The sequence below is a fragment of the Muntiacus reevesi genome, chromosome 6, assembly GCF_963930625.1.
Source record: "Muntiacus reevesi chromosome 6, mMunRee1.1, whole genome shotgun sequence".
NCBI lineage: Eukaryota > Metazoa > Chordata > Mammalia > Artiodactyla > Cervidae > Muntiacus > Muntiacus reevesi.
The window spans coordinates 41,539,951-41,563,783 of record NC_089254.1 but is presented as its reverse complement, the minus strand read 5'-3'; the positions used below and the strand labels follow the sequence as shown (position 1 = coordinate 41,563,783).

The 23,833-nt window shown below is 37.8% G+C and overlaps 1 protein-coding gene across 6 annotated transcripts in view; it reads right to left on the bottom strand.

The window, feature by feature from the left end:
• GSAP (gamma-secretase activating protein) overlaps positions 1 to 23,833 on the bottom strand; it is an 89,901-nt gene that overhangs the window by 39,286 nt on the left and 26,782 nt on the right. For 4 of the 6 annotated variants that reach the window (XM_065938564.1, XM_065938569.1, XM_065938567.1 and 1 more), the window contains 6 exons: positions 22,770 to 22,813; positions 21,526 to 21,611; positions 11,358 to 11,435; positions 9,880 to 9,957; positions 5,145 to 5,237; positions 4,800 to 5,017 (listed from right to left, as the gene is read on the bottom strand). In XM_065938564.1, coding sequence (XP_065794636.1) covers positions 4,800 to 5,017; positions 5,145 to 5,237; positions 9,880 to 9,957; positions 11,358 to 11,435; positions 21,526 to 21,611; positions 22,770 to 22,813 — 597 coding nt within the window. The remainder of the gene's footprint in view (positions 1 to 4,799; positions 5,018 to 5,144; positions 5,238 to 9,879; positions 9,958 to 11,357; positions 11,436 to 21,525; positions 21,612 to 22,769; positions 22,814 to 23,833) is intronic. The other 2 variants (XM_065938566.1, XM_065938568.1) reach the window with 2 other exon arrangements.

The window sequence follows — 23,833 nt, the reverse complement described above, 5'->3', positions numbered from 1 at the left end:
TTATCATATATGGCCTTTACTATGTTGAGGTAGTTTCCTTCTATGTACTCTTCAAACTTTTTTGAAGAGTTTTAATCATAAATGGTTGATGAATTTTGTCAAAGGCTTTTCCTGCATCTATTTAGATCATCATATGGTTTGTATCTTTCAATTTGTTAATATGGTCTATCAAATTGATTTCCGTATATTGAAGAATCCTTGCATCCCTGGAATAAACCCAACTTGATCATGGTGTATGAGTTTTTTGATGTGTTGCTGAACTCTGTTTGCTAAAACTTTGTTGAGGATTTTTGCATCTACATTCATCAGTGATTACTGGCCTGTAGTCTTCTTTTTTTGTGTTGTCTGTTTGGTTTTGGTATCAGGGTGATGGTGGCCTTGTAGAATGAATTTGGAAGTGTCCCTTCCCCTGCAATTTTTTGAAAGAGTTTTAGAATGATAGGCATTAGCTCTTCTCTAAATGTTTGACAGAATTCTCCTGTGAAGCCATCTGGTCCTGGGCTTTTGTCTTTTGGGAGATTTCTGATCACAGCTTCAATTTCAGTACTTGTAACTGGATTGTTCATTATTTCTATTTCTTTCTGGTTCAGCCCTGGAAGATTGAACTTTTCTAAGAATCTGTCCATTTCTTCCAGGTTATCTATTTTATTGCCATATGGTTGTTCATAATAGTCTCTTATAATCTTTGTATTTCTGCATTGTCTGTTGTAACCTCTACTTTTTCATTTCTAATTTTGTTGATTTGATTCTTCTCTCTTTTTTTCTTGAATGAGTCTGGCTAAGGGTTTGTCAATTTTGTTTATCTTCTCAAAGAACCAGCTTTTAGTTTTATTAATCTTTACTATTACTTCTTTCATTTCTTTTTCATTTATGTCCGCTTGGATCTTTATGATTTCTCTCCTTCTACTAATTTTGGGGGCTTTTTTTGTTCTTCTTTTTCCATTTCCAGTTGTTTTAGGTGTAACAGTAGGCTACCTATTTGATGTTTTTCTTGTTTCTTAAGGTAGGATTGTATTGCTCTAAACTTCCCTTTTAGGACTGTTTTTGCTTCACCCCATAGGTTTTAAGTTGTGTTTTCATTGTCATTTGTTTCTAAACATTTTTTTATTTCCCTTTTGATTTCTTTAGTAACTTGTTGGTTATTTAGAAACTTGTTGTTTAATCTCCATGTGTTTGTGTTTCTTACAGTTTTTTTCTTGTAATTGATATCCAGTCTCATAGCATTGTGGTTGGAGAAGATGCTTGATAAGATTTCAATTTTCTTAAATTTACTGAGGCTTGATTTGTGATCCAAGATGTGGTCTATCCTGGAGAATGTTCCATGTGCAGTTGGAAAGGTGTATGTGCAGAAAGGTGTATTCTTCCGCATTTGGATGGAATGTCCTGAAGATATCAATGAGATCCATCTCATCCAATGTATCATTTAATGTTTCCTTGTTAATTTTCTGTTTTGATGGCCTGTCCATTGGTGTGAGTGGGGTGTTCAAGTCTCCTACTATTATTGTGTTACTGTCAATTTCTCCTTTTATGTCTGTTAGTGTTTGTCTTATGGATTGAGGTGCTCCTATGTTGGGTGAATAGATATTTACAATTGTTATGTCTTCTTCTTGGATTGATTCCCTGATCATTATGTAGTGTCCTTCCTTATCTCTTGTAATCTTCTTTATTTTAAGGTCTATTTTGTCTGATATGAGGATTGCTACTCCAGCTTTCTTTTGCTTCCCATTTGCATGGAATATATTTTTCTATCCTCTGACTTTCAGTCTATATGTGTCTTTAGGTCTGAAGTGGGTTTCTTGTAGACAGCATATATATGGATCTTGTTTTTGTATCCATTCAGCCAGTCTGTGTCTTTTGATTGGAGGATTTTTTTTTTTCCAGGTTTGTCTTTATTTTTTTTTCCATTTATTTTTATTAGTTGGAGGCTAATTACTTTACAATATTGTAGTAGTTTTTGCCATACATTGACATGAATCAGCCTGATTGGAGGATTTAATGCACTTACATTTAAAGTAATTATTGATATATATGTTCCTATTGCCATTTTCTAATTGTTTGGGGTTGATTTTGTAGATATTTTTTCTTCTCTTGTATTTCTTGACTATATAAGTCCCTTTAACATTTGTTGTAAAGCTGATTTGGTGACACTGAATTCTCTTAACTTTTGCTTGTCTTTGTCAGCTTTGTCAGTATATACACCCATAAGCAAAATCAAAACAGTTCAACAAAAATAAAGTACAATAGACTGACCTGGTGAACAAAGGAAACCAAAAATTATATCTACCAGAAGAACACTAATTAAAGCACAAACTGGGAAAAAAATCTAAAGCAAAGTGCCAACTGGGGAAAAAAAGCAATGAAAATAAAAGTAATAAATACGTTGAGAGAAAAGGAGAGAGAGAAAGGAAAGAAAGAATAGCTATGCAGAGTTAAATAGAGGAAGATAATGTTAAATGTAGATATGTAAAATATAACATACAAATGTTTATATATGTTAAAGATTAACTGCAAGGGGAAAAGAACAGTAGGAAAAGCAAACAAAGAAATAAATGTAGGAAAAAATAATAGGTTTAAAAAATTAAAATTAAAAAAAGAGAAAAGGAAAAAAAAAAGAGGAAAACTCCACAGAACTGCAAAAGCCCAATATAGAGGCAGAGGTTTATGACAACAATAAAATGTGATTGAGGGGGAAAAAAAAGCTCAAAAGCTTAACTGGGTTTCCTAGTTCCAATAAAATCAACAACTACAACAGAGGGGGAAAAAGAAAAAACAATCCAAAAGAATCTACAGAACAAGTCAAAACATAGAATAATAAATGTTTTTCTTGAGTCACTGCTGTCAGAGTCCCCTCCCTTGGATGCCCTCCAACACTGAGCTGATCTCTGGACCTGCTGTGGGGACAGCTCAGATTCTAATCTGGTCCTATTCCTGTGTGTTCTTGCCTCCAATGTCCACAGCTATCAGAGCTAGTGCATCTTCTTCTGTGGGCACTCTCAATGGCCTTTTATATATTCCATAGACACAGAGTCTGCTTGGTTGATTGTGTGGATTTAATCTGCAGCTTGTACAGCTGGTGGGAGGGTTTTGGATCTTCTTCCTTAGCCACACTGCCCCTGGGTTTCAATTATGGTTTTATTTCCACCTCTACACGTGGGTCTTCCACTGGGGTTTAGCTCCTGAGGCTGCCCTGGAGGACTGGGGTTTGCCCCTGTGAGGGCCAGGTGTGGAGGTGGTGCAGCTGCTTGGGCTGCAGGGGTTCTGGCAGCATCAGGTACTCAGGGGGGTTGGTGGCTAGGGCAGCAGGAAATATAGGGCTCTAGAGGGGTGTGGCAAGCAGTCTTGGCCAATACGCTCCAGTATCTTGCCTGGAGAACCCCTCTCTGACAGAGAAGCCTGGCAGGCCACAGTCTACAGGATCACAAAGAGTCGGACACGACCGAAGTGACCCTGTGCACACAAATGCGACTGTTTCTTTTGCCTGTGGCAGCTCTGCCCCAGTGAGAGTTGAGCGTGAAGGTGGTGCAGCTGCTTGGCTTGCGGGGACCCTGTCGGTGTTAAGTGTTCAGGAACATGGACTGCCTCTGCTGCAGGAATTATGGCCCTATCAGAGTCTTCTGTTAAGCTTCTTGTAGCTGGTGATCAGAAGGCCTCTTTCGCCAGTCCTCCATAGCTCTGCCCGTTCAGGCACATAGAGGGCTCCCTTGCCTGAAAGTAACTAAAAACTTCATATCTATACTCAGTTGAATGATCATTACAGAAGGAAAGCAGCTTTCCCCAGCAGTTATGAGCCTGGGATGCTGGCATGGCTGCTGGTAATGGTCCTTATCATCATTTCTTCTCTTGTTATTCCCCTCAAAACTCTCAATATAAATCTCACTCCCTGCTATAGTAAAGGTCAAATAAAGATATTTTCAGACACACACACACAAATAAAATTGAATGTTTGGGAAAGACTCCAAGGCATATCTCTAAAAACACTTTATTAAAAAACTAGGTGTGAGACAGCTATAATAGAAAAAACTGCCTGATAACATACAAACTGCTTTGAAAGGATCTTTAAACTATTGACCCCCTTAGAGGATAAAATGAAAAGAAAAGAAAAAGAAAGTAACTGGAAGAGCCTTACAGGTACAGATAAAGCTATGACCTTAGTAGTGGTTTTATGTAAGAAAAATAATTTTTAACTCCAATTAGCTGACAAAGAATGGACCTTAATCCACATCAAAAGATAGGGAAATAAATGCATATCCACATGTTTTAAGTTAAAATAATAAAATATTTAAGATATCTTTTTTTCAACTGATCAACTACCCATTGGTCCCAATCAAGTCTAATGAAGTTGGCTTCTCCAACTTCACCAAATAGTTAAAATTAAGCAATAAGATGTATGTAAGTGCTTCGTAAACTATAATGTGAAATATAAATGTGAGCTATCTCTAATTAAAGGGTAATAAGTAGATTTAGTCCTTTTGATTATATTCACAAAATACAGATCAGGAGAAAAAGTAGATATTTGAGAAACTCTATTTTACTGAGCACTTCCTTGGAACATTACTGCTAGAGCTAACATTCACTCACAATATGGAAAAGAGAATAGTGAAAAGAACAGACATGCCTCACAGTATGAGGTCTGTGTGCATAAAAAAGGAGAGCACAAGGGAAGAATACCTTCAAGCAGGACAAAAACGATAAACCTCAGTTGTCACCAAATAAACCTAACTTCTGTTCATTTCAACCACTAAACGTATACATCTGGGGTCGTCCATTTGCAGATTTTTAAACTTAAGCTATATTCCCACCTTGGCTTCCAGTCGTCGTGGGTCTCGGCCACATGAGAGCACACAGTGAAGCAAGGCCATCTTCTCACAGTCCAGCCGGGTGTTCCACAGGAACTCCAGTAAATATGACTGGTTGAGGAGCGCCCTGTAGAGCTTTCCAGAACACGAATCCAGGACCAGAGACCCTGACAGTGACTGTAAAGGGCTATGAGGTAGCATTGATATCACTTCACTGTTCTCTGGCCAAAAAAAAAAAAAAAAAAAGGAGATCAGCAAATAAAAGAACCCCACTCCCCCAAATATAAATATTAACATTTAAATGAACCCAAACACACCATGTTCATGAGGGGAAAACTACAGGCATACCTGTCAGAAACAGACTGTGGCAGATCAGGTCTGGATGTTGGATGTTAAGGAGATGAAAGAAATGACCAGGTAAGTAAACGGCCACGTAATAGTCTATGGAAGAGAGATTTAAGTCAGCTCCAAGTGGCAAGTGCTATAAAATATAGATTAGAGTCAACAACTTTACAGTATCCCTATTTTTCTTTGAATCTCTTAAAACACAGAAATTTTGACCAATGTAATAAAAAGCTGTCTGATATCAGTATGTTTCATCTTACTAGCAAGATATCATTTATTTCTACCTATAGCTTTCTTTAGATATTTAACTATGGTTATCTTAATTTATATCTGTAGTTTTGTTTATGAATTGTTGCTTTATATGAATCTGAATAAACTCTGAGAACAAATCAGAATTAAAAAATATCCAGCAACATGAATTATTCCTTAATATGACAGGCTGGAAATAGTTTATCATGGGAATTTCCTTCATAATTTCTGACATGTGAGGGAAGTTCTAAAATTTAGTTTCTTATGTTTGCCCACTGCTCATTGTCACCATTATCATCAGCAGCAGCATTTTCTCTAAAGAACCTTTAAACTGATATTCATCAAAACAATCTCTGTAGGCATTCTGACACTTCATGATGTACTAATTTATTTCCTTGCATAACAAGCTGCCTAGAATTCACACCTTCACAGTCCCTTCATGAGATATTTTTGTACAAAGAACAGAATTTTTGTATACGGATTTGAGGCAAGGTATACCAAACAGGTTTTTGGAGAGGGGGGCAGGATAGAAGTAGTCCTTGCCAATAACTTTTTCTAGGATCTTAGAAAAACAGAAAAATTCATATAGTAGGAGTGAATTTCATGCAGATGAAGCATTTAGATTATTAATATAAGCGAACCAGTTAGACTTGCTTTTTCTCCCTAAGAAGTAAAGAAATACATGCTAATTATTTTCATAAAAGGCATTCTGTGGAAGGGAAAGGAAAGAGGATGTAAAACTCTAAATAGTTGACATATAGCTGTCCTTTAAAGTCACTGTGGATTAAGTGATGCCAAAGTACTTAGCATAAGTGGTTGCGATGTTATCATTACAACAGCACTTAAGTACAAAAATACAAATCATGATATGGTAGGGCACAATGGAAAGACATCATGATCTAAATTAACTCCTCATCCTACCACTTACTTGACCAGTTAATTACGGTAGTACTATGTCCCTGGGAAAGGGGGCATTTGGAAATACATGAGGGTGTTCCAAGTTGTCACAATTATTGAGGCAGAGGGGAGATTTATACTGTCATTTGATGAATGAGTGGGCTCCAAGAATGTCAAATCTCTCAGTGTGCACACAAAAGTTACTGTCTCACCAAAAGTGTCAGTAGTACCTATGGCAGGCTAAACAACCCAAAGATGTTCATGTGGTAATCCCCAGAGCCTATGAATATGTCACCTCAAGTGATAAAGGAGACCTTGAAGATGTGATTAAGGATCTTGAGATAGGAGTATCCTGTATTATCCAGTTGGAGCCAATGTAATCACAAATGGTTTTATAAGGAAGAAGAGGAAGATTCGACTACAGAAGACCATATGATGATGAAAGAGACTGGAGTGATGTGATCACAAGCCAAGAGATGCTAGCCTCTAGATGCTGGAGGAGGCAAAGAATCAACTCTTTCCTGAAATCTCCAGAAGGAATCATTTCTGCCCCTATCTTGATGCCCTAAGACTTGCTCATTTTAGAATTTTGACCTCCAGAACCACAAGACAATGTGTTGCTTATTTAAGGGCTAAATTTGTGGTGATTTCTTACTGCAGCAATAAACTAATATAAGATCTTCAGGGGATCTTCCAAACCCAGGGGTTGAACCCAGGTCTCCCACATTGCAGGTGGATTCTTTACCAGCTGAGCCACAAGGGAAGCAGTGCCCCTGATGAGAGACACAAAAAGAAGTCTGAGAACACAACACAGACTTTTCGAGTTTCAGTTTCATTATCTGTAAAGTAGGGATTCTTTACCAACTGAGCTATCAATATTCAGAAACTAGGATCATGGCATCCAGTCCCATCACTTCATGGCTAATAGATGAAGAAAAAGTGGAAACAGTGCCAGACTTTATTTTGGGGGGCTCCAAAATCACTGCAGGTGGTGACTGCAGCCACGAAATTAAAAGACACTTGCTCCTTGGAAGAAAAGTCATGACCAACCTAGACAGCATATTAAAAAGCAGAGACATTACTTTGCCAACAAAGATCCATCTGGTGAAGGCTATGGTTTTTCCAGTGGTCATGTATGGATGTGAGAGTTGGATTATAAAGAAAGCTGAGCACCAAAGAATTGATACTTTTGAAATGTGGTGCTGGAGAAGACTCTTTGAGAGTCCCTTGAACCGCAAGGAGATCCAACCAGTCCATCCTAAAGGAGATCAGTCCTGAATATTCACTGGAAAGACTGATTTTGAAGCTGAAATTCCAATACTTTAAGTGGCTACCTGATGCAAACAACTGACTCATTTGAAAAGACCCTGATGCTGGGAAAGATTGAAGGCAGAAGGAGAAGAGGACAACAGAGGATGAGATGGTTGGATGGCATCACTGACTCAATGGACATGAGTTTGAGTAAGCTCCAGAAGTTGGTGATGGACAGGGAGGCCTGGTGTGCTGCAGTCCATGGGGTTTCAAAGAGTTAGACACGACTGAGCGACTGAACTGAAAATAAGGATAACATCACCAAGAAGAATTGCTGTAAAGATGAAGAAAACTTAAGCAAAACACTTAGAATATAGTGTTAAAAAAAAAAGAATATAGTGTTAATTTGAGAAAAGACAGTTTTTTAATGTATAAATATATCTGTCTTATATAGAGGTGGTTTGGGGTTCATGAAAAACTTCCCTTAAAACTCTATTCTTTAATATTTAAATCAATAGAACCCCTTCTAATAGGGTGACATTTCAGGGAAATTATATTCAATAAATTGCAAAAAGACCTCACTCAAAAAGCAATACTGTTGTCATAAAAGTCACCTCTAGAATAGTTTTAATCTTGGGTACAAACTTGGGCCTATGTAACAAAATCTGTTTCAAGAAGGAAAGACAACTTATGTAAGATAGCCTATTTTTACAAAGCTCTACTATTTTTTCACTCTCCACATTCTAAAGCTCGTAGATTAAATCATGGCTGCCCTTATCTAGAGTCATTCCTAGGGGTTAAAAAAAAAAGGAAGCATACATTTGACCTTGCAAAATGGGAAGTTTTTTTTAGTGGAAAGTTTCCCACATCACTCTAGAGATGGGATACTGATATAGCTTTGCTGATAAGAATCAAGTCTCAGACCCAGGAAATTTTACATTTATCTCTCTTACCACAGGATAGAGTAGAATCAGGCCTCTCAGAAATAATTTCCCACAGGTTCAGAGCTCATATTAAAAACTGCCACATATTGACCCACTTAGCATAGGATATCTCCCCTCATCAACAGTATCATTCAAAATAAAAATCTTTTTTTTGCAACAGTGTGGCTGGACCTAGAGAGTATTATGCTTAGTGAAATAAGTCAGATGGAGAAGTAAGAAATATTCTGTATCACGTATATGAAGAATCTAAAAAAAAAACCAATTATCTACAACAAAACAAAAGCAGACTTACAGATATAGAGAACAGATTAGTCGTTACCAGTGAGGAGAGAGAATAAGGGCAAAATAAGTGTAGGAGATTAACAGATACAAAGTATGTACAAAATAAATAAGTTACAAAGATGTATTTTATAGGCAAGGAAACATAGCCATTATTTTGTAATAATTTTAAGTGGAGTATAATCTATAAAAATAATGAATCACTGTTGTGTACCTGAAATTAATATAATATTGTAACTTAATTACACTTCAATTTAAAAGACCAAAAAAACTTATAAACTTTCTTATCATTTTGGTTCTTCATTTGCCCAGTTCCTTTACAAGCCTTTGTCATGATAGTAGGCAAACTGGGAAACAGGGATAAAGAGAATATTAAAGAACCCATCTGCTCTAAACCTGAAGTTTTTCTTTTAAAAATACTGTGCTGTGTCCCATATGCAGGCAAGCAACAGTTCTGTTTAGTCTTGTACTAACTAACCGGTTTGTGCCCACTCATCCCAACTGTCATGGAAAAGCAGCTTTCCACTGGGAGCCACAATAAATCCCTTCTTTACTGACTTCATTATAGACTCACTTAATATGTTTTTTTTTTTTCACTTAATGTATTTCAGTCTAATACTCAAGTTCCCTTTACCATATTTACTCAGTGAAAAACAACTCACTCAAGCTGATCTATCTATAAATGATTTATGGGACTCAGAAGCTTTTAGCAATTAGTAACAGGGGAACAGATGATTTCTCAAGGGTTTTTGTCTCTAAAATCAAGGGACAACATGATGTATTATTTCTCATAGGCTTTTAAGAAACATCTCATTCACTGTCATCATTTTTATACAAACAAATGATCTTTTAGGATTGCTACTAAAAACACAGAAACGCTGACATCCTAGGTTCTAAGAAAGGAGATACATTCTCCCTGCACTATCCCTCCTTTAAAAGCTCATTTTGGAGTGTATCCAGAGAAAACCTTCCCCTATCTGGCTTCAAAAAGGTCAGTCATAGTCATCACAATCTGAGTCCCAAAGAGGCATGAGAAAATGGGGTGCAAAGAAAAACAAGGCCTAACATGTACCAGAAGGAAAGGTCAGAGCAGAGAGACACATATGCCGCTCACTCACCAAGGTTGAGAAAAGTAATGCCCTTTGTCACACATGAGTCAACATTCCCAAGACTAGTAGTGAAGGTCTTGCTGTGCCCTGTGGAGAGAACACCAAGCCAGAGAAAGGATGTTAAGAAACAAAGAGCTGCAATTCCACCCAAGGCAGTGACTCCACATCATACTCCCCACACTGAGTAACTGTGAAACTGACAAAGCAAGTGTCTTCAGGGTTCTAGAGCTCACGGTTCCCCCATCACTCTCCAGAAGCCAGTACTGAAGACGGATCACCTGAGTATAGTCACAAGCTGGTAGTTCTGGGCTTACACACAATCTTAGAGCTTAAAAGGTGGGTTGTGCTGGGATAGAAGGATCCGAAGAACTAAGAATCCAAGAGAGGGAGAAGACCAGGTGGCTGTTTAACCCTCATGCCTCAAGGCTCACTGCCACACTCTTGCCGTCATTAAGGCCCTTAAAAACTTCTCTGAATCACTGAGGAAGCCCACTGTGAGTCAGTTATCTAGTACACTCAGGGTAGGACTGGGTTTCACATTCCATTCTTCTAACTTGTAATCATGGTTATTAGCTCTTAGTATGACTTTCAGAAAAGTTCTATTTACTGGCTTTAATTATTAACCATTTGAAAAAGGTATGAAAATGTTCCACAAGTATCAAACTTGTATTATTAAAGCATGCATATAGGTCTTCTGAATTTTCTTCTGTTTTCTTCATTATTAAGTTATTAAACATTTTTTACTTTGATCTCTAACTTCTGAATGTAACATTAGGCATGGCTGCAGAATCTGGTGTGACCTGGCATAATTTTTTTTGAAAATCCTAATTTTAAATAATTTTAAGTCTACCCACAGTATTATTACATAGCTACTAATTTTAAGCAACTAAACAAGCAGAATAAATACTCTTTAGCATGGTTCAGGCTAAAACTATTAAAAGTCAATTTTAAAACTATTAAAGGGCACTCTGCTATCAACTACAGAACTAGAAAAGATTAGACACGTCACTCCTGTCCTCCAGGCTGACTATTGACATATCAATTTCTTGGGCCACAGATGTATGAAATGAAATAAATGTATCTTAGGTCTTAAGAGCTGTTAAAGTCTAAGATGGTAGAAACTTTTTAAACTAAAACCTTATGTACCTTTGTAAGCTAAATCTATAGGTACCTTTCAATTAGCAATAATATAAAAATAAAAAACACACTCTCAGCAAATACATCCCTTTGTATTGGTCTATAGGCCTGGTAAAAAGATATAGGTCAGGAAAAAATATATATTACACAATATTATTTTTAAAATAATATAAAAATAATTAGCTAACAACACTCATCATAAATTTCTTTAGGAAATATGTATTATATAGGTATACAGATATATGATGTACTTATCAAATTTGTTATAAGGTAATAAAATTTTAAAATCTATATACTTTGCTATTTGGAAAAAATGACTATGCTAAAAAAAAAGAATAAATGAAAAGTACCTTTATGAAAGTAGAACACTGAATATGTGATTTGTTCGCAAGAGTCAAAGTTCGGGCAGTAACATACACACAAACTTCCTAGAAGGAAGAAAGTATTTAGTAAAGCTTAAAAGAATCACAGACAAATAAAGTTTCCTAAGCTACTTAAACTTACTGCCATTCCTTAGGATGTTCTGCCTCAATTTACCTCACAGATTATTCCCAAATTCTAGAAATTAACTATTAACAAGTTACTAAGAAATTCCAGTATTCTTGCCTAGAGAATCCCACGGATGGAGGAGCCTGGTAGGCTACAGTCCGTGGGGTTGCAAAGAGTTGGACATGACTGAGCGACTTCACTTTCACTTTCAAGAAATTTCAATTCAATAATTACTCAGCACACACTATATGCAATGTATAGTGGTAGGCTATTGAAGGCTAGGAAAATGGAGAGAGACTTCCATATACGAAATCATGGGAGTCTGGAGAAGTCTACAAGCTTCATGAGATTCTCCTTACACACGTCCTCCCCTGAACTGTGCTCTTTTTCAGTCTGTTCTCCAGTCATGACTAATAGCAATGGACCCCAGTTGATCAAAAATATATCTCCTTTTTACAGAAAGTTTCCAGTCTTATTATTTATTTACAGTGGAAGGCAAACTGAGGCAATGAGAGCAAGTGGTGTGTGAGCCTGTTCCCACCTATATTTGGGTCACTGAGGTCCGTGGCCCAAGGTCAAAGGAGAGCTCCTGGCATAGACTGGTTTTTCCAGATGAGCGCTGACCGCCCTCACTTAGCCCACCACTTCAGAACAACCTCAGCCTGCCCACCCGCGTCAATGTGTAAAACTGTCCATCACGTCAGGCTGCTGCCACCTGTACATATGGGTAAATTCATCAATGACTTACAAATGAGGGCATTATGCTTAGACTGATACTTCTATTCTAATGCTAGCATTTATGTGATCACCTGAAATAGGAGATTTCTAGGGTGGAAAGGAACTTGACAAACCTGGTTCTAGTCCCAGAGTGAATATTCACCAGCTATGTGAACTCTATCATTATTCTACTTCAGTGAATCATTTCCTCTACCATACTCCACTAGAGTTCCTTTGTTAAAAATCATGGTAGGGAAAAAAAGGTCCATTTTCCCTAAGAAGGCTATTTCAGGACGTATTTAAGCATTCTGTTATAATATTTATCAGTTTTGACTCTTTAAATGATTTTTAAGATTGCAATATATTGTTAGAAATTCATTTTATTGCAATATTTTCAACATGAAATGACAAAGAAGAATAACTTTATCAGATTAAAAAAGGTAACAATTCTGTTAGATTTTAAACTATCGTTATGCTTAAAGACGACACAATAATACCTTTCTTTAAAACTACAGCAGACTCACTAAAAATAAAATAATGCTACACTAAAGCATAAACAAAAATAGTAATTAAAAGAGTTACCAAAGTTCCATGTACCACTTTGAATACTTTCATACAGTAAACATTCTGTATGTTTACTATAGAATGTAAACCTACTGGTTTATCCTGTTCTTTTATGTTCTATGATCACAAGGACAAAGACATTTTTAACAGACAGAGTTAAAACTTCAGCCTCTCTCTGATAATAAAGAAATAAGAATTAAAACAAGGTACCACATTTTTCCTTTAAAATTAACAAAGTTTTAAAAATTATAATCAATTCTGCCAATGGAAGAAGAATCTCAAATAATAATAAGGAAAGGTGAATGAGTACAACCTCTCTGGAAAAACAGTTTTGCAGAGAATTAAATATATTCACACCTGTTGACCCAGCAACTGTTCTTTTAGGAATATGTCCTGAGGAATGAGCGTGAAATGTAAACAATATAAGGAAGATTATATCTCCATTCTAGAAAAAAATCTCTACACACCATTCTTTAGAGAACGGAGGTTATTGTTTTCCTTGTTTTGAAGAAAGTTAACATGAGATGTAAAATAAACTTACGTAAAAACATACATTGAGAGCCATATTCAGATATCATAGCAAGTATCTCCAAACAGGTTGCAGGTTAGTCCCCCTTCTCCATCCCAAAGGGGGAAAAAAGACACAGTGAGGGGAAACAGACTGTGCACAGGCTCTGCAAACCTGTCCCGCTCCTAGAATTTTCTCTGATGGTGTAAATGTTCTACTGGTTCTAAATCTGGTAGCCATGAGCCACATGTGACTACTGAGCATTTAAAAGATGGCTACTGTGACTGACAAACTTCTTTTACATTTTATTTAATTTTAACAACTTAAATAGCCGCACATGGCTAGTGGCTACCATACAGGACAGCACAGCTCTGGAGCACCGGTTCTCACCTCTGAAAGCACGTTAACGCTTCCTGAGCTCACAGATACCTGGACAGACTAAATCAGAAACTCTGGGGCTGACACTCAGGCATCAGTATTTGTTACATTTGCCTGAATCATATTAATTGAAATCTCTAAGCCTCAGTTTCCTCATCTGTAAATAAGGAAAACATAGCACCTCCTTCATGTGGTTCCAATATGAGTGTTAAATGAGATAATAATGTATAAAGTTCTGGCAAAAAAGTTATATGTAGTCATAAAGGTTAGCTGCTATTATTATTATTCCAGAATAATTTTGCTGCTATTTATGAGTTTGGGGAAGTCAGAGTTTGGGGGGAAAAAAAGCAGGCTCTTAATGGTGTATCCAGCAATGTTTAATGAATATTCATCAATGATGAAGATAATATCTCAAAGTTGGCTAGCCTGAGGGAAACCATTTGGACAATGAAAGCTATTATGGACAAAGTTTTCCAAGGGAAATTATCTCATTGTAAAAAGCTCTATAAAATGCAAAACAGAGGCCTAATTCTGGGAACTTGTGAAGGGCAACTCTTATAATTAAGTGCAGGATGGAGAAGTTACACTTTTCACCCCTTACCACCTCCCAGTAGGTGGTGCACAAGAAAGAATTACAGCCACCATGGACCCAGAACACACAGAGCATTCTAAGTACCACTTCAGGGTTGACTCTCAAGATAGGGAGTGTAGTCTTTCCTTCAATGCTTTAGAAAGTTCCTGATTCAGGCTTCCCTGGTAGCAAAGCTAGCAAAGAATCCGCCTGCAGTGCAGGAGATCCTGGTTTGATTCCTGGCTTGGGAAGACCCCTGTAGAAGGGACAGGCTACCCACTCCAGTATTCTTGGGCTTCCCTGGCGGCTCGACTGGTAAAGAATCCATCCACAATGTAAGAGACCTGGGTTTGATCCCTGTCAGAAAACAACAGAATGGGAAAGACTAGAGATCTCTTCAAGAAAATTAGAGATATCAAGGGAACAAAATTCAGGCAAAGATGGGCTCAAAGATAAAGGACAGAAATGGTATGGACCTAACAGAAGCAGAAGATATTAAGAAGAGGTGGATGAATAAAATACACAGAAGAACTGTACAAAAAAGATCTTCACAACCCAGATAATAATGATGGTGTGATCACTCACACTCACCTAGAGCCAGATATCCTGTAATGTGAAGTCAATTAGGCCTTAGGAAGCATCACTATGCTTCCTAAGGTTATGGAATTCCAGTTGAGTTATTTCAAGTCCTAAAAGATGATGCTGTGAAAGTGCTGCACTCAATATACCAGCACATTTGGAAAACTCAGCAGTGGCCACAGGACTGGAAAAAGGTCAGCTTTCATTCCAATCCCAAAGAAAGGCAATGCCAAAGAATGCTCAGACTATTGCACAATTGCACTCATCTCACACGCTAGTAAAGTAATGCTCAAAATTCTCCAAGTCAGGCTTCCACAATACATGAACCGTGAACTTCCAGATGTTCAAGTTGGTTTTAGAAAAGGCACAGGAACCAGAGATCAAATTGCCAACATCCGCTGGATCATCAAAAAAGCAAGAGAGTTTCAGAAAAACATCTATTTCTGCTTTATTGACTATGCCAAAGCCTTTGACTGTGTGGATCACAATAAGCTGTGGAAAATTCTGAGAGATGGGCATACCAGACCACCTGACCTGCCTCTTGAGAAACCTGTATGCAGGTCAGGAAGCAACAGTTAGAACCAGATATGGAACAACAGACCAGTTCCAAATACATCAAAGCTGTATATTGTCACCCTGCTTATTTAACTTATATGCAGAGTATATCATGAGAAATACTGGGCTGGAGGAAGCACAAGCTGGAATCAAGATTGCTGGAAGAAATATCAATAACCTCAGATATGCAGATGACACCACCCTTATGGCAGAAAGTGAAGAAGAACTAAAGAGCCTCTTGATGAAAGTGAAAGAGGAGAGTGAAAAAGTTGGCTTAAAGCTCAACATTCAGAAAACTAAGATCATGACATATGGTCCCATCACTTCATGGCAAAGAGATGCGGAAACAGTGGAAACAATGGCTGACTTTATTTTTTGGGGCTCCAAAATCATTGCAAATGGTGACTGCAGCCAAGAAATTAAAAGATGCTTACTCCTTGGAAGGAAAGTTATGACAAACCTAGACAGCATATGAAAAAGCAGAGACATTGCTTTGTCAACGAAGGTCTGTCTAGTCAAGGCTATGGTTTTTCCAGTGGTCATGTATGGATGTGAGAGTTGGACTATAAAGAAAGCTGAGAGCTGAAGAATTGATGCTTTTGAACTGCGGTGTTGGAGAAGACTCTTGAGAGTCCCTTGGACTGCAAGGAGATCCAACCAGTCCATCCTAAAGGAGATCAGTCCTGGGTGTTCATTGGAAGGACTGATGCTGAAGCTGAAACTCCAGTACTTTGGCCACCTCATGCGAAGAGTTGACTCACTGGAAAAGACCCTGATGCTGGGAGGGATTGGGGGCAGGAGGAGAAGGGGACGACAGAGGATGAGATGGCTGGATGGCATCACCAACTCAATGGACATGGGTTTGGGTAGACTCTGGCAGTTGGTGATGGATAGGGAGGCCTGGCATGCTGCAGTTCATGGGGTTGCAAAGAGTCTGACACGACTGAGTGACTGAACTGACTGACCCACTCCAGTATTCTGGCCTGGAGAATTCCATGGACAGTATAGTCCATGGGTTTGTAAGAGTCGGACACAGCTAAGCAACTCAGATAGGGTGTTCAATCTTTCCTTCAATGCTGTAGAAAGTCCCTGATTCACCCTCCTATTGTTAAAAATGTATTAGAAAAAACTATAGGAACTCATTATCCTAATAAATCAGTGGTCTGACATTAACAGAGCACTTTTGCCCACCAGTAACTCTTATGATCAGCCTCATCTTTGAGATTTTAACCTTTAAATCTCTGAAAGGTAGCACATTTCATTTCTTAGGGTCGGAAAATTCAGGTAAGAAGTGATGGTGAAAGGTCAAAGTAGCTCTCAATGACCAATATGGAACAACTGAACAACCAATGTTATTACAGCATCAGCATGAATGTAATAGTTGAAATAAGTAGAGTTTGTAAAAGGTCCTGAGTCTATTGGCATTTCTTTCACGAACCATGTTTTCTGTTCTCCACACCAGTGGAAAACTAAGCTCCTTATTATAGAGGGAGCCATATAGGGATTAGACAATTTGCGCCTTTCTCCATTTGCTGAAGTAGATATTTGTTTGTTTTAATCACAAAGTTTCAAAAGCTGGTTTTGAAAAGTAATTTGGGAAATACATGAACTGACAACTTATGAGTTGAAAATAAAAAGGGTGCTTCTTTTGGTTTATTTCATCTTAAATCTGAAAGCATCCCATTTGAAACAGGCTTATTTTTTCAATTTCAAAGCTGACTTTGAAAAGCAAGCCTCCTAGACGTCACTGAGAAAGGAAAAACAGGCTCTTCACATCTTTTGCCAAATTAACCTAACATTTCTTATGTCATAGATATGTCATAGATAGCCTATTTATGAACTACTAATATATGTGAGAAATTCCTGTGGTAATAAAATAAAAAGGAATAAAAGCTTCATAGAATAAAAACCTGAAATGATTGTTTATATCCAACAGATTTAAACTAAGTAGCAGGGAAGAACCAACCCTGGGGGCACCACATGAGCTCTGGATGCCATTACATCCCACCTTCTAAGCAAATTCACTCTACTAGTTATTTCTCTCTGCTGTATATTGTCATCTTTTCTTTTCCACTAAATATTCTATAAGCATTCAAACATACTACAGTTTCTACTGTCTCAAAAAATAATATCCCCACAATCCCACTTCTCCATCCAGCTGCTACCCCTCTCATGCATGCACATGTTGCTATAATTTTTCAATTCTCACATGAGATTTCACCCAGCACAATCAAGATTTTACCTCAATCACCCAGCACAAACTACACACAGTAACTTCCATGCAGCCATACCCAATGGGCTCCACTTTTCACCACCTATTAAAAGTCACTCTTGTTTATGAAACCCCCTTGACTCTTGGCTGCTATAACATCTCACTTGGTTTCCCTCTTGTCTCCCCATACTCTTTCCTTTTTCTTTGAATGTTCTACATAACCTTTGTATATTTATGTCCAGATCTAATACCTAAACCTCTTCCCTTTCTTTGACCCTTTACTTGTGTGAGATAAGTGTAATTGTACAATAGTTTGAGCATTCTTTGGCATTGCCTTTCTTTGGGATTGGAATGAAAACTGACCTTTTCTAGTCCTGTGGCCACTGCTGAATTTTCCAAATTTGCTGACATATTGAGTGCAGCACTTTCACAGCAACATCTTTTAGGATTTGAAATAGCTCAACTGGAATTCCATCACCTCCACTAGCTTTATTCATAGTTATGCTTCCTAAGGCCCGTATGACTTCCATTTCCAGGATGTCTGGCTCTAGGTGAGTGATCACACCATCGTGATTATCTGGGTTGTGAAGACCTTTTTGTATAGTTCTTCTGTGTATCCCTGCCACCTCTTCTTAATATCTTCTGCTTGCTAGGTCCAGATCATTTCTGTCCTTTATTGTGCCTACCTTTGCATGAAATGTTCCCTTGGTATTTCTAATTTTCTTGAAGAGATCTCTAGTCTTTGCCATTCTATTGTTTTCCTCAATTTCTTTGCAATGATCACTGAGGAAGGCTTTCTTATCTCTCCTTGCTATTCTTTGGAACTCTGCATTCAAATGGGACTATCTTTCCTTTTCTCCTTTGCCTTTTGCTTCTCTTCTTTTCTCAGCTATTTGTAAGGCCTCCTCAGAGAACCATTTTGCCTTTTTGCATTTCTTTTTCTTGAGTGTGGTCTTGATCCCTGCCTCCTGTACAATGTCATGAACCTCCATTGTAATTCTTCAGGCACTCTGTCTATCAGATTTAATCCCTTGAATCTATTTGTCACTTCCTCTGTATAATCATAAGGGATTTGATTAAGGTCATTCCTGAATGGTCTAGTGGTTTTCGCTACTTTCTTCAATTTATGTCTGAATTTGGCAATAAGGAGTTCATGATCTGAGTCACAGTCAGCTCCCAGTCTTGTTTTTGCTGACAGTATAGGGCTTCTCCAACTTCAGCTGCAAAGAATAGAATCAATCTGATTTCGGTGTTGACAATCTGGTGATGTCCATGTGTAGAGTCTTCTCTTTTGTATTCTCTTGGGCTTCCCTGATAGCTCAACTGGTAAAGAATCTGCCTGCAATGCAGGAGACCTGGGTTTGATCCCTGGGTTGGGAAGATCCCCTGGAGAAGGGAAAGGCTACCCACTACAGTATTCTGGCCTGGAGAATTCCATGGACTCACAAGAGACTGACCCAGACTTGCCCGTGAGTATCCAGGAGTCTCTGGCGGAGGCGTGGGTCGGCTGTGGCCTGCTGCAGGGTTGGGGGCACTGAGTGCAGCAGTGTGCGCACGGGACCTTTTGAAGGAGGTCGCCATTATCTTTGTTACCTCCACCATAGTTTGGCCTCAGGCCAGATAACAGGGAAGGAACACAGCCCCATCCATTGACAGAAAATTGGATTAAAGATTTACTGAGTATGGCCCATCAGAACAAGACCCAGTTTCCAACTCAGTCAGTCTCTCCCATCAGGAAGCTTCCATAAGCCTCTTATCCTTCTCCATCAGAGGCAAGACAGACTGAAAACCACAGTCACAGAAAACTGACCAATCTGATCACATGGACCACAGCCTTGTCTACCTAAGTCAATGAAACTATGAGTTACCCAAGGGCTACCCAAGACAGACGGGTAATGGTGGAGAGTTCTGACAAAAAGTGGTCCACTCGAGAAGGGAATGGCAAACCACTTCAATATTCTTGCCTTGAGAACCCCATGAACAGTATGAAAAGGCAAAAATATAGGAGACTGAAAGATGAACTCCTTAGGTTGGTAGGTGCCCAATATGCTACTGAAGATCAGTGGAGAAATAACTCCAGAAAGAACGAAGAGACAGAGCCAAAGCAAAAACAACACCCAGTTGTGGATGTGACTGGTGATGGAAGTAAAATCCGAAGCTGTAAAGAAAATATTGCGTAGGAACCTGGAATGTTAGGTCCATGAATCAAGGCAAATTGGAAGTGGTCAAACAGGAGATGGCAAGAGTGAACGTTAACATTTTAGGAATCAGTGAACTAAAATGGATTGGAATGGGTGTTAATTCAGATGACCATTATATCTACTACAGTGGGAAAGAATCCCTTAGAAGAAATGGAATAGCCCGCATAGTCAACATGAGTCTGAAATGCAGTACTTGGGTGCAATCTCAAAAACAACAGAATGATCTCTGTTTATTTCCAAGGCAAACCATTCAACATCACAGTAATCCAAGTCTATGCCCCAACCAGTAATGCTGAAGAAGCTGAAGCTGAATAGTTCTATGAAGACCTACAAGATCTTCTAGAACTAACACCCAAGAAAGATGTTCTTTTCATTATAGGGGACTGGAATGCAAAAGTAGGAAGTCAAGAAATACCTGGAATAACAGGCAAATTTGGCCTTGGAGTACAGAATGAAGCAGGGCAAAGGCTAATGGAGCTTTGCCAAGAGAACACACTGGTCATAGCAAACACCCTCTTCCAACAACACAAGAGAAGCCACCCTCATCTCTTGCTAAAATCGTTCCATGGTCTGAGAGGCCCTACATGACCTGGCCCCTGCCTACCTCTTCAGCTCTCTGTCCCAATACTTTTCCTGTTGCTCACTTTACTGCAACTAGTCACTTTGTTCTTAGCTTACATACATCCTTCAAGTATCAAGGGAAATATTATTTCCTGACCTAAATTCCCCAAGATTGGTTTATAGAAGGACTTGTGGGCCTGAAGGAAACCCTAAATGGAGAGAAAACTATGGGAAGCACTTTGAAAGAGTGAGGTGGAAAAGGAAGCAATTTTCAGGACTAAGAATGCATTGGCTGAAGTAGAACATACTTGAACATACTATAACAGTATCTTCTATTAAACCTTCACTATATGCTCTCATGGCTTCCTATAAGTCTCATTCATAAAATGTACCAGGGTTCTATTCAAATACTATATGTGCATGTACTTAATATCCAACATCCATACTAAGTAGTAACTTTCTATTAATGCTCCATAAGTGTCAGCTCAATGAATACTACATAATATGGCTTTAAATGAATGTAATTTTAGTCCAAGCGCTACTTAACTCTAATAGTAACTGTCCACTCAAGTTGGGGTATTAAATATGGCTATTAGATTTAGTTATTAGAGTTGATTATTTAGATGATTATTAAAGTTAATGAGTTTTTTCATGAGATTCATTGACCGTAACCATACTGCTCTCCTCTCGTTTTCAGACATTATTTTCCCCCCCTCTCTACTTTTTCTATCTATAATAAACAGGTCTTAAGAGATGGAATACTGTACACTCATAACTTGTATGTGAAGATTTGACTGCCAGCTCAGTAGGTTATAGCATGGCTCTGAAAGTAGCAAATAACATGGGTTTAGAATTCCAACATCAGTAAGCCAGACACAAAAACCATCCCTCTCATTGTATGTCATTTCTTTAAAATGAAGCAGGTGAGAAAATGTAGCTTGATTAAATATGAACCCATCCCCTCTACTAGAGAAATAATATAAAGAAAAACTTTTAGAACAATAGCTGGACTGTGGCTTCTTTTATACAGACAGCAAATATATAAAATTACACTGGAGAAGTTAATTTGGTATGTAAATATCCACATGATCACTTATGTTCAGGATCCATATAGCTGAACAATGGCTAAATATATGGAACTCAAGTAAAATTAAATAAATTGACAAATACAACCCGGTTCTACCTGTATGGTTGGTAAAAACACATAAGGTCAGGTGTTCGGATAATTCCTCTTGGTCTTGAAGATCACTATATCCAAAGTTGACAAGTCTAAGAACATAAAGGATAAGAATTTACAAATAAGTTCCCTCATAAAAGATGTGAGTAACCACTATAATTTATCCACATGTCTCTGAGAAATTTAAGTAGATAATATGTCTTTTTGTTAAAATAAATAAGTAAAACAATAATTTTTCAATCTTTGGTCCAGGAAGATCCCATACACTGCAGACATCCCATACGCTGCAGTCCATGTGCCACAAATATTGAGCTTGTGGTCTCAGGAACTGCGACTACTGAAGCCTTCGTGCCCTGGAGTCTGTGCTCCACAAGAGAAGCCACCGTAAAGAGACGCTATTAGAGAGTAGTTTCCGCTTGCCACAACTAGAGAATAGCCCACACGGCAATGAAGACCCAACACAGCCAAAAAATAAATAAATAAAATTATTTTCTTAAAAAACAGTAATTTTTTAAAATACATGGTACATAAATGGCATGGTCCTGGTAATAGGGAAAAGAATACACAATATTTCAACTTTTGTCTAATTTTAGAATAATGTTGATGCTACATTTCAAAATAAACAGAACTGAATATTCATATATGATCAAATACAGCTAGTGAAATATAGCATTTTGCAATTATCATTAATTCAGGAAGACTTTCATTTCTTCTGTGCACTGATGGCTCTGAGTCTATTTTTTCAAAAGTATCTCCTGTTTTTACTAAATGTAAAATAGTCTGGGGGTGAAAAAATCTTGCCTTTTGTATAAAAATGAAAACAGGAAAAAAATAAAGCAATAGACTCAGCTGAGCTATAAATGGATTGACCTGAGACATTCTCTTTGATGGCAACAAGAAAAGGCTTCTGATGCTTCATTCTAAACACAGAGTTTTCTGACTCTGACTCTGAATCTTTTTATTGAATTACAGAGCACTTCCACAGATCAAAAAAATGAAGATACCCTATAGAAATAAATGGCTAAGAAAATCAATATGATTGCCTTTACATGGAAAAACCCTGTGTTTATACTTGATAACATTGTTTATATTCCCTATAGAAAACAGAAACTGAAAAGATGACAAACACTCCCTCACACAAACAGAACATCAAATTATCCTTTTAGCAGTATATCACAGATTATGTTTAAATATAACCATTCTGTCCAGAAGTGTCTATAAAAAATAATAATAATTTAGGAGTAACCTACTTGAATCCTGAGTCACTTAATGATATATCCAAGGGTGCTTCAAACTGTCAAAAAATCAAGTGATAGCAAAGCAAAAGATGACATTAGTTAAGTGATGATAGGTCTGGAAACCAGAGCAAACCTGATGACACTATGTTTACATAATGATGAAGAGCTCCTTTAACTAGCATTATCTTCAGAGGCTATTTCACAAATCCACATAGAGAAAGTCCACTGGGAATATTCTGGAGTCTACATAAATCACAAGCTTGATGTATATTTATCAATCATAAATATACATCAAGATTTTGCTTCAGATTTGACTACCATAGACGGGTTGTGTAATAAGTCAATTGGAAGGAGTAGGCTTTTATAGGACACAGATGACTGTGTACGGAGGGAAGGAATGGTATCTTTAGAAAGAGAATGAGTGTGAGTCCAAAAGGCAGGGGGTGGGGGCAGGAGGAGTAAATGAAATTCTTATAATGGTATGATGTCAATCTGCATTAGACACCAATATTAATCCTAGCCAGGAAGAATAATAATGTTCTGTCCATCACAGATAAAGATACTATGAATCCTCACTACAATGATACTTCTCACTACACTCCAAATACTTTTCCAGGAGTGATTCCAGATTTTTACTAATTAAACTATATCCTCTCATCAACTTTAGACTCAATCCACCATCCTCACACATCCTTTTGGATCAAATGACGTGTAATCACGTACTACTGAGCACACACTACCACACACTATCTCCTACTAAATACTACCTTCTACTAACCCTCACTCTTAACCATGTTTCTTTATTGTGAAGCATTCAGTTGGCAGAAATTCCCTGTGTGTGCTTTTCTAATCACTTATATTAATTGCATTTACTATAAAGCCGAAGCTTTGAGCTGGCAGGAACTATCTTACTTGCTCATACAAGCTATTAATACATGATCAAGAATGCTAAAATGCTCTTTATGATAACTTTCATTAAAAAGGAGTAATGGTTAGTATAAGGGCTTCCCTTGTGGCTCAGTTGGTAAAGAATTCACCTGCAATGTGGGAGACCTGGGTTCAATCCTTGGGTTGGG